Here is a 12098-nt window from a genome sequence, read left to right as displayed (position 1 = left end):
CAAGGAAAAATCTGAATGCCTTGGAGTCTGCAAAAGGCAATCACAGGAGCTAGGCATTTTGTGAATACCCTTGGGGCAGCAGAAAGGCCAAGGGGGAAAGCAGAGATCTGAAAATGAGGGGAAGAAACAGAGAAACATAAAAACATCCTGAAAGAGGGTGAATAGGAATATGAAGACAAGCATCCTTTAAGTCCAGGGACACTAGAAAAGTCTAGACTAGAATAAGAGGAAACAGGGTTTGATGAATAAGTATCTGAAAGGTAGGAACCTTGAGAATGGTGTTGAGCAAGGAAGAAATCCAGAATAGGTCTCCCAAGTGCTCTCCTTTCGAGGGCCCATGAACACACTGGAGTAAAAACCCTTTCCTACCTGAGAAGGAGGGACAGGTTGAATAGTTCCCTGGTCCAACAGAGTTCCAAGAAACGAGGAAGTTCTACAAGAGGTTGAGGAACCCCAGAAAAAAAAAGAGCGAGACTTCCACACCATGAAGTAGCCCTGACAGATGATAGACAGAACCCAAGAATACGAGGTGATGGTATGTCAGTCTGAAAGACAAAGGGAGAGCTGAAAGGACAAGGAAACCTGGCTGAGGGGGTAAGGGGGCAACAAGTCAAAGAGGAGCAGGTTTGTCTGATAAAGGAGGCTTCAGAGCCTCAGCAGCCTGAGAAGACTTAGCAGGAGGAGCTTGCTTACCCATCCATCCTGCCGTTGGTGGCCTGATAAGGCTGCCTCTGAACAAAAGCAGACCGGGTAGGATAGTTCCTCTGGAACTTAGGGATAGGGGATACAAAGACATGTTTAAGATCCTGCAAGGCTTTACCTTTTTCCTGAAGAGACTTAAACATCTCAGCAGCAGTGGTCCCAAAGAGATTTTTGTTATCCAAAGGAGCAGCCAACAACTTGGCCTTAATGTCTTCAGGTAAGGACCACAGCCAAGAATAACAACTCACGACAGGCTCAATGGCAACAACCGTGGAAGATGCATCAGCAGCATCATAAATGCACTTGATACAGTAACAAGCCACAGGAAATCTGAAATGACCTGACAAACCTGGGCAATCAAGGCCAGAGCATATCTGATTTCTCATTTTTACGATAGATGGCCAGGGAAGATAAGGAGTTTTGGGTACAAATGCTTTCCAAATGTTAAAGAACGTATGGTCATGGGAGGCAGCCAGACAAAAAAGACATTGTATCTGCCTCCCACACTGACATTTTTTCCTTCTTGGATGTCAAGAACTCTAGATAAATAAAAAGTAACAAGATCAAAGAAAAATAAAAAAAGACCCCAACAGGCACTTATCTGAAGGCTAGGTATTCAGCACAGCAAAAGGGTTTCAGATCAAAGCGCGATGATTGAGTTCAGACTTGTGGCAAAGAAGAAAATTGTGTCTGTATATCACCTTTATGCCCTACATCCTGTACAGAAAGCATACATGTGATGTACGGTGTATATGCAAGGTCTAAAGGTTTTGGCATACTGGCTGGACGTCGGGCTATCCTTGCCTGGAGATCCCTACTGTGAATAATACTGCAACAGTGATACAGAAGGACATCCACTCCTGCCTTGAGACTATCAGCAACATGCTGAGACCATACAGTGGTCGCAGCCTTGATGTTTTTGGGTAATGCATAATTCTAGTCTACTTGAGGCTGATACATGGTATCAGTCTTTTGGAAGAACTACAGCAAAAGAGTTTGGATACCCTTACTTTTTGCAAAATATCATCCTCAAGGTCAAGAGAGGAATGAAAGGGGAGGACCTAATGGCTTCATTCTTCAAGAACAACTAACTGGTGAGACCATGTAAGACCTTATATGTAGAAGGCTCTCTCAAGTACAGGTCATTCAAAGAGGAAATGGAGGAATGCTAGGCTCAGTTATCTCATCTGGCTAAACAGCAAAAAGTACCAGCTGCACAAGAGAGGCAACTGTAACATACAATCATTACATTTGTGTTCTCCTACCTTCTGGTCTCATAAGGACCAGTGTAGGTCTTATGCTTATCAACCACATGCACCTGCCTACACTGGCATGAGACACTCGTATACATCCAGGACCGTCAGGCACCTTATATTGTGTTTTGAGCTATGGAATGTCCTCGTAGGAAAGTGTGTGCATGTGCATGCATGTGTGTGCATGTATTGTAGGCAAATTCCAATACTTTAAGAAGTCAAAATTATGGCAGAAAATCATACAATATAAGAGATATATCTTCAGGAATCGATAGTATAGCTGCATACAAAAAAAGCACGTGCAGATTAGATTTCATCCCTTGCAATCAGTGGTACTCCAGCCACAGCCAAATGAAAATAATGAAAATATTCTACATCCATAAGCAGTACACGTTTCAAAAGTTACCAGTGAGAAAGCAGAGCAAGAAAAACACAAAAATGAGTACACGTTTAGCCGATACTGATAATTAAATGCAGTTTAAATTAAGCATATCAAAAAAAAAACACTGAAGCTAGTCAGGTTTTTTTTTTCCTTCATACAACCAAAGTACAACAGGAGGATGCATGCAGCAGCTGTCATTTTAGCCCACGTCTTTCTGGATACATGCATTACTAACATTCAGCATTTGTACAACCACAAATAGATAGCCTCTCCCTAAAACATTCACTAACCTTTGCACAGTCTGAGAAGCTACCAGAAATGACATGAGATCACCAGCCGATAACTCATCTCCAGCCATCAAGGAACCTCCTGCAAATATAGTGCCCAATACAATACCTGCAATAAAGAACAACTAGTTAGAGATTATTGGGGAAGTGATGCCAAGTAGTATGGAGGAAATGATGGCGATACTTAACAAAACAGATATTTGAAGAGTGCACATTCAAAAGAAATCGCCATCAGAATTATGCTGTCCCCTATCAGTACTGCACATTTACAAAGCAGGTACTCCTCCAGGCCCCCACGAATGCCAGCATGTTATCACCTGTACAGCATCTGGTGTAAACTGGCACTTACTCCTCAATTCACAGGCTACATGTACAAAACTCAACAGTAGACTATGGGGCATGAAACTACCACAAAATGTAGAGGTTCAGTGAAGAGAAAATACATCATAGAAGAAAGCCATGTATACAGCTATGTTTGAAGTAAAGATACGGGGGGGGGGTAGTGCTTAGGAAAGATAGCTTTAGATTCACACTTCTTCAAACTGCACCTGGTGGAGTAAAGATTTATAGAACTTCACTTTAATTACAAAATTTATCAGCCTGCAATATAATGATCCCCTAGCCGACGTAACTTTTCGGCATCTGGGCAGAGTGGTCAAAGGCTATTAATTTTTTGATGGGAGATTCCCAATCATGACACAAGGGTCTCCTAAACTGCACCTCTTAGCTTGGCACAACCAATAGACATTGGCTGAAAACAATGAAATAAGATTGTATAACTTTTAGGCCAAAGCCAGGAAACTATGACCAAAGGGCATACTCATACAGTTAGCAAACAGAGGCTGAAGGAATCAAACCTTGTGAGCAGCTCTAGCTTTAACTCTCACAACTAAACTTCCAATTCACTATGGATACAATATTAATACCACAATGCTTAAGGAGAAGTGAAGTGTGCTTCACTGGCTATGGTACAACTAAGAGTCACTCCCTAAATGGAAAAGGGCTTAAATTGTCTTGTTAGCTGCTTGCATACCATTTCAAAGCAAAATGATATGCAAACATCTGACCATTGGGAACAAGTAGTCTAAAGATGGCATTTCCCCATTGTTTTCATGCAAGGGAAATTAAAAACTGCTTAGACAGATATATAAATGTAAAAACAAAACACAAAATTCATTAAAGAAACAAACCTCTCAAAAAACATGTCAAACCTTTCTCTGGATTAAATTCCTATTGAAAGCAGCCAAAAAATGAAGGTTTGCTTTCAAAAATATCTGAAAACAATTTATAAAGACATTCATGAATATTAAAGTAGGAACACACTGTCAACTGTGGCAACATGTAAAAGAGCCATTACCAAGACAAAAAAATACACACTGCAAAAGACTGCTAATTAAAGACTTCCTGTTTAGCCAGTGATATTTGAGAAGATGTAGAATAAAAAAAATATATGAAAACCTATATATATAAAAAACAGATTAGAAAATGTCAAATGAAGCTCAACAATGTAAGAATTAAGGATTAAAAAATTCTGAAAAATTAAATTATTTCACAAGAAGACATACTAAGCAGAAGATGTAGGCATATACCAGAGAGAGAGGTACACGTGTTTTGAAGGTTAAAAAAATGAATATTTTTAACAGAAACACCCATAAGGATACAAAAAGGGTTATGATTACCAATTTATAGAAAATAAAAAAAGTAATAAGAAACAATGACCAAGCAGGAGTAAGAAGAAACCAGACTGGGAAGCGCAGAAGAAAAGGTGGCTCTAGCTTAAATACGTTTTTATCTTGTCAGCTGCTGTATGAGGGGACACTCCTTGACAGATAAGCAAGTAGGCTTGTGATGTCCACTACTCATAACACTGAACTTTCCTTCTCAGAAGTTGTTGTAAGTCTTGCTCCTGGTGCCACTGCTTGTCATGATATCATACACTGACTTCATGAGTACACCTGAATCCTGGACCCAAATGGTCATCTCCAACCCTTACCTTGCACACTTTCTGCAACTCAAGAAGTAACAATGATTTGACACCTACACTGATAATATATAAGTACATATTGCCCAACTAACAAGGAACTCCCAACACCCAAGGTGGGATTGAGGGGCTAGCCATGCACAGGGCAACAACAAAAGGGTATGTAAGATGCTTCACCTCAAAAAATCTAGATCCCTCAGAACCACAAGGGCGGGAGACTTAAACCTTGACACGGTTATTAATAGAACGTGCTGGAGGGACAAATTCATCACCCAGAGACTCCCTATGCTGTGGAACAAAATCCCGGTACATGTGAGGCAGAGCACCTCGCTGGCCTTGTTCAAGAGGAATCTTGACCAATGGATGGGAGATCGCAGATATACCCCAGGGATTACTTCAGTGTCACTGCTTGACAGAGGCACAGCAAAATAATAGGCATAGTTTTATTCAAACTAAAGGGGTGGCGAAAGCCACATAACTATGGGCTAGGCTTGTAAATGCCCTTGGGCAGATAGCCTAGTATGAACCTATGAACCTATGAACCTAAGAACTAGGGGTATATGCTTGTAGACTAACTGATATGGTACCAATATAAATGTTATACCTACCACTGTAAACCCTCATTGATGCGTCAGTGACTCATCTAAATGGAAAAGCAGTGACCTACCAGTTTTGAAGCAGTTAGTGAACAGCTGAAGGACCAAACTTCAGGAGGTAGAATGCTGAAATAGACAACGCTAAGGAAGCCACATTCCTGGAGTCAGGGTTGAAACAATAATGGTTAGCAATACTACGTACTGAAAATCAAGTGACTACAATACATCTGCCTGCAAGGCACGCATTCTAGAAACAACCAGTGGAAGCAGCCACACCTCTACTGATGTGGCTTCTGGCCACAGATTTTTTTCAGTGGGTACTTAGCTGCCTGATAGCAAATATAATTTGGGTCTATATCATAAGATCAAAGTTTTAAAACTTTGAATCTGATATGGTTGACACCATATGATCTAAGTTTTGAAACCTCGACTCTTTTAACGGAGATCTTCATAGAGTACGGAAAGGGAATATTTCCCTTTTCTGCATTGTAGTGCAATCTCTGAGTTGGTATATTTAAGTAGTGGGGGTATGGGGGGTGCAGGGGGGCTTGCCCCCCTGCTTAGAGCATTTAAATGGTTTGTTTGTGTAGGTTGTTGTGTTTGTATTACATTTTCGAAGTTTCAAAACTTCGATCATATGGTGTCGATCATATCAGATTCGAAGTTTTGAAACTTCAATCATGTAATATAGACCCTATAATTTAATGAGCAATCCACTTAGAATGGGTTAGACTGGTAACTGTGAGCCTTTACCTTCCCAAAGTGAAAGAGACAAGCAACTGTTCATTCTTCCTAAACTCATGTACCTATTTCAGGTAAAGCCTGAGCTGACAGAGTACATCCAGTCACAGCCAACAAAAAAGGAGTTGAGTAAGGTAATTCAGAAAACACTTTCAGAATGAAATGAACTATTCCTAAAGGAATCTCAGTCCTCATAAAAGACTAACACAAGAGGGCCTGCAGCTCTGATATCCTGTGAACAAAGATGATAACAATGAAAAAATATTTTTCAAGAAAAAAATGACAAAGATAAATCAGCAGGTACAAACAGGGAACTACCAGCCTTCTCAATCAAGAAGTTCAGATCCCATGAAATAGAGGGGTTCTTCAAAGCTGAGCATAGGTGCAACACTCTTTTAAGGAACTGCTTGACCAGCCGGCACTTGACCTACAGTCCTTGCCTCAACAAATGCAGGATAAGTTGAAATAGCTGAAATAAACAGCATTACCAAATAATAGCTAAAGCCCAAGTTTTATAAGTGACTAAAATACACCTATAAGCTGATCAAATGAAGCTATATCTGGGCCACTCCATCCAAGTAGAGATTTTGTTCCACTTAGGTATATCTTCTTAACAGGCTCATTCACTTCTGAAACTCCAGATGGGAAAATCTGGAAGAAACAAAGGATCTAAATAAAGAGGTCAGTCTTTGAGATGGAGCAAGTTATCACCCCAACTACTACGAGAAGTTTCTGTATCAAGAGGGACCAGACAGCCTGAAAAATACAACCATTGTTGACCAACGAAGAATTATAAAAATTACTTTTTGTGTTCCTTTGCTGAACTTTGTAATGAAGTACAGGACCATACAGAATGAATGGAAGGCATACAAACACGTTTGTTACCATGAAATGAAGAATACATCAGTGAAACTTCCCCTTCCCTGATGCATTTAGGGAAATCCTCTCTAGATGTACATTCTATATCCACAAGGAGAAGACTAGAGAAGAAGTTGAGAAAGTCTGCCAGCTGCTCAATTCCACTACAATGGAACCAGATGACAGATTAACGATTCCAACACCCACTGCCAGACATCCATCACTTCTACAGGGACAGTATGACATTGGAGCCCCATGTGTGTCTAGACACCAGTCAATTGATTGCTTGCTGGACCAAATTATACGAGCTTAGATGTAGCTTCTTCTTCTTCAAGGTTGAGAGGGATTAGGATGATAGGATTAGTAAGAAACCTAGGCCTGGGTCAGCATGCTCTGCAGAACTGCAGAGGCAAACCCTGCCCTAGTCTTAGAGAAAAGACGTAGGTGGTAATGCTTTGTCCAGGTGGCAGCTTCCAAGATGTCCCTGGTGGGAACTCCTCTGAGGAATGCTGTGGAAGTGGAGGCTGCCCTAGTGGAATGGGTACGAATAGACTTAGGGGTGGTTTCTCATGTAATCTGTAGCAGAAATGGATACAGTGTGATATCCATTGGAAATGGTTTGCCTGGAAATGAGATTCCCCTCTGCCCCTGGGGCAAAACTGACAAGAAGTTGGTCTGTTTTCCTGAAGGGTTTAGTACAGTCCAGGTAGTACCTGAGCTGTCTGTGCACATCTTGTGCGTGCAGAATTCTTTTTCCCTTGTTTTGAGGGTTAGGGCAGAAGGTGGGCAGATGAATGGCCTGGTTGAGAGTCACATTAGATACCACCTTGGGCATAAAGGAGGGGTTAGTCCTCAGGGAGACCATGACTGCATGGAAAATGATGAAGGGCTCAATGGCCATCAGTGCCTGAAGCTCTGAAACCCTTCTGGCTGAGGTGATAGCTAGTAGGAAAGCAGTCTTCCAGGAGAGGTATCTCAGTTCTGCTGAAGCAGCAGGTTCGAAGGGTGGTAAGGCTAGTTTTTTCCAAAACGTAATTCAGGTTCCAGGCTGGCGTGGATGGCCTTCTGGGAGGTCTGATATTAGAAGCCCTTCTGAGGAATTGTTTAATCAAAGGATGTGAGAACAGGGGCTGATCTGTGCTGAAATGGCTGAGGTGTGGATTTGAATAGAAGAGAAGGAGAGGCCACTACGGAGTAACTCTGCTAGGTAGTCCAGGATAAGAGGGATGGAAGGTTGTCATGAATTGTCCCCACTGGACTGGCTCCAGGAGCAGAATCTTTTCCATTTCCCTGTGTAAGATTTTCTGGTGCTGGGCCTTCTGGCCTCTGTGATAATGTCTAGGACCTGTTTGCTTAACAGGGGCCCCCTGTTTGCCTTTAGAGTATTAGCCAAGCTGACAGTTTGAGAGTCTGCAAGTCTGGATGCCACATTTCCCTCCCCACCTGAGTCAAGAAGTCTGAGATCAAGGGGAGCGGCCTGGGAGGCTGTAATGTCAGGCTGCGCAGTAAGGGGTGCCAATGCTGTATGGGCAATCTGAAGCAATGAGGATGGCCCTTGGTCTCCCCTTCCTTATCCTTACCTTGGGAATAAGAGGTAGTGGAGGGAAAGTGTTCACAAAGAGGGAGTTCCAGGGGAAAGTCAAGGTATCCACCTTCAATGCTAGGTGGTGATACTCTCTGGTACAGAATTGTTTCAGCTGGTGGTTGAGGTGCAAAGCAAAAAGATGCAGCTCCGGAGTTCTCCACTTCTGAGTGACTTTCAAAAAGATTTTTCTGCGGAGCTGCCATTCATGGGGTCCAGTAAGTTTCTGCTTAAGTGGTCTGCCACATTGTTCTAGTTCCCTGGTAGGTATTGTGCTATTAGGTGTAATCCCAAGGAGGAGGCTGTCAGCCAGAGGTTTGTGGCTAGCCTGCACAGAGGGTAAGACTGGATTCCCTTCCTGTTTTTAATGTACCACATTACTGTGGTGTTGTCTGTTTTGATAAGGAAAACCCCTGGCCTGAAATGGGGTTTGAAGGATGTCAGAGCCTTTTGTACTGCCATCATTTCCTTCTTGTTGATGTGTAAGGGAAGGTGCTGGGCATCCCAAAGACCTTGGGTGTATCTGCCTGCTACATGGGTGCCCCAAGCAATGTCTGAGGCATCGGTGGTGATGGTCTGCCTGGTTGGGTGGAGGATGAAGGGAAGACCCTTGTTCTTGGCACAGGCCCCTGCACACCAGAGAAACTCGGCCCTTATACAGGAAATCAGAGGTAGAGAGGTCTCTAGAGGCTGACTGTGCTGACACCAAAGGTTCTTTAGATAACACCAAAGTTTTCTCATGTGAAGCCTGGCCAGAGGAATTAGGAGGATGCAAGATGCCATGTACCCCAAGGCTTGCAGGAACTTTCTCGCAGTGAGTTGACTTCAGGAAGTCAGCTGGATAAAGTAGAGAGGCAGGAAGCTCTGCTGGGGATAGGAAGGCCATTTGGGATGTTGTGTCCAGCAGTGCTCCCAAGAAAATGATCTTCCTGGAGGGTGTTTGCTTTGATTTCTTCTTGCTGATGGTGAACCCTAAGGAGGTTAGGAGGGTTTTGACACAGAAAAGGTCCTGGAGCAGCTTTTCTTTGCACTCTGCCTGAATGAGGCAGTCATCCAGACAAGGGTAAATCTGTATATTTCTCTGTCTGCAAAATGCTATGGCCGGGGCTAAGCATCTGGTGAATACCCTGGGAGCCGTCGATAAAGTGTTGTGAGCCTGCTCTGAAACACAGGAGTTTCCTGCAGGATTCCCTTATGGGGATGTGGAGGTAGGCATCTTTTAGGACTAGCCAGGCATTTTTGTCAGCATAGGCAGCAGCTGCTGCAAAGTTAGCATTTTGAATTTGGGGACCACCAGGGAGGTGTTCAGAATGGATAGATCCAGGATGGGACATCAAGTGCCCTGTTTTCTGGGAACAAGGAATAGTCTGGAATAACTTAGAACAGCAAAAGGGATCCTAAGGGCCTCAAAAAAAATGCCAAGAGTGGTCAGGACTTCCTTCCTCCACAAAAGGTAACGTCTTGACAGGCCTATCATAAAAACATTCCCATTTAACTGTGCATCCAGATTGTTGTTTCTAAGATTATGTGCTCCTCCTTAAGACAGAACAGCCTCAAACATACCATCCTGCAGAGGCACATTCCTGAAGGTGACACTGGCCACAACAGTAGTATATACATTTTTTTAATTAATTTTCATAGTAGGAGCAGGCACACCAGATGTGCACAAACTCCAATAAATACATTACAGTAATTCTTTATATACCACAGCATACTTGAAGTGACAAGTACATAAAACTGAAGATGAAAGACAAAATATGAATTAGCAGTTGAGTATATCAACATGCAGATGAAACATGTTCAGGTCTGACACCATTCAATACTGCTAAAAAGATAACTCGCTAAGGCAGGGAGCAGGCAAAACACAAACATTCATAAAATATACAGATCTGTCAAAATAAGAGCATTTAACTACTCAGTAAGAAGGCAGTAAATAATAGTCTATATAATGCTGAAACTTCTACTCAAATGGTAAAAGTCCACCGGTTTTGACTTAAAAGTACAGCAGATTCTGTTGATTTATGAATTGCACCAACAATGGACTCCTGTTCACTTGTACAGCCTTAGTATGATCTTCTCATCTACTAAAAGACCAAAAGTTGCCTTTTCAGGATTATGGCATCTTGAAAATGAGATCTTAGGGGGCAGAAATGGGAAGTAATGTTTAGTTTGTCAGCCAGATGTTGACAGTATTCCGGTTCATAGGTATGTACTAGGCTAGATGCCCTTGTGGGGCATTTTAAGCCTAGCCAGTTTCCCTTGTTTTGCTCAAAATAATCTATCCCATTTGGTTAGAGATTGAACTTACCCGTACCATGGTTGATAATTATATATTAGGGCACCCAACAATATTAGGAAATTAATTATTTTCTTGACTGCAATTTGCATAAGGTTTGTATTATAAGGTCAGTTTTTTTAGGTCACCTCGGACCTCATAGTTAATGGCCTGGCCAATCCTCTCCCCCCCATATCCACCATCCACGCTGGGTATACCAGCTACTCTCCCACCACTCCACCATCAGCAGACTTGCTCCAGTTTTGCTGGGGCCAGTCATGGATCCTGAAGGTGTCCTGGAGGCTCAGCTCATCTGTACTTACGTCTGGAGTGGATTTTTTTTTTACCTACCCACTTCTCTTTCCCCACCTACCATACCCTTTGTTATCAGAGGGTCACTTGCTTCTATGGACTACACTCCCATTATGGTGCATAACAACAAGCATCCTCCCACCTGGAATAGGCAAGCCCACCCCTTCCCTGCAACTCCATCAGTCATCTGATCCGTTAATCGAACCCAAGTCCGCTGAGCTCCATTTATGGTTTTATCCCTCTACTCCAGCGGAGTGGCCTACAAGGTGAATTTGGGCTATGAAAGGAAGGGCATATTCTAGTTTTTGCACTACTAGGTCAATTCAAATGGCTCTTGCAGCTTCCAGAGATCAGCTTGCAGCTCAGTTTTAAAGTGCAATCAAAGATGCAAAGACACTATCATCAGGCCATATTCCTTACAAGACAGCAAACATTTGTGAACCTCAAAAAAAAATTTAACATGGGACGATCTGGCATCTCCCTAACCCCTAGCTCGGGCCATCAGCCTAAGGAAAGATCGCTGGAGACCCCTTAGTCATAGGCATTCCTGAACCATATCTGTGCAACTCTAGGGACATACCTCCCCAGGATGAAGCCAGATGGTGGAGAGCTTCAGCATAACAACAACAGGAAAGATGGTGCCTACAGCACAAAATATACCTTCTTCAACATCCTTGTCATCTATCAAAGTGGAACATAGTCAGTGGTTCAAGCCTTTACACGCCAAGGATAAGATCAACACCTGCAGGAACTTGAAGGCCAACTTCTAACAAAAGGCATACAGAAAGGAGGGCTAATCCTCAACTAATTCTCCAGTTTTCAGTTCAATATGATGATGCTCCACATGGGAACTGCATGTGGGATCTTCCCCCCAACTGAGTAACAAATAATCAAAGACAGTTTACTTCCAATTGTGAGGTAGGCTAGCTGCTTTTTTCCTTCATCTGTTTATGGCAAAAGTTGGAACACTAGCAGTTATAGCAGTGGTTTAAGTCACGCTTATCCCCAAAGCAGGAAAAATAAAAGGCGTGTTGGTAAATAATTTGATAGCCACGGTGACATTTAGTAGATCTGCCTGTAAACATCAAATATGGGAACTTTTTAACGATGATCATTCAGACTGAGATCC

At 42.6% G+C, this 12098-nt stretch overlaps 1 protein-coding gene across 1 annotated transcript in view; it reads right to left on the bottom strand.

The window, feature by feature from the left end:
- The window catches only part of ABCB8 (ATP binding cassette subfamily B member 8), a 1506569-nt gene that overhangs the window by 754083 nt on the left and 740388 nt on the right, over positions 1–12098 (bottom strand). Inside the window, exon 9 of the mRNA XM_044067605.1 lies at positions 2628–2733. Coding sequence (XP_043923540.1) covers positions 2628–2733 — 106 coding nt within the window. The remainder of the gene's footprint in view (positions 1–2627; positions 2734–12098) is intronic.

Source organism: Protopterus annectens, chromosome 3.part1, assembly GCF_019279795.1.
Source record: "Protopterus annectens isolate FY-2018-M chromosome 3.part1, PAN1.0, whole genome shotgun sequence".
NCBI classification, from domain to species: domain Eukaryota; kingdom Metazoa; phylum Chordata; order Ceratodontiformes; family Protopteridae; genus Protopterus; species Protopterus annectens.
Note: the sequence above shows the minus strand (reverse complement) of the source record. Positions and strands in the feature narration are given on the sequence as shown.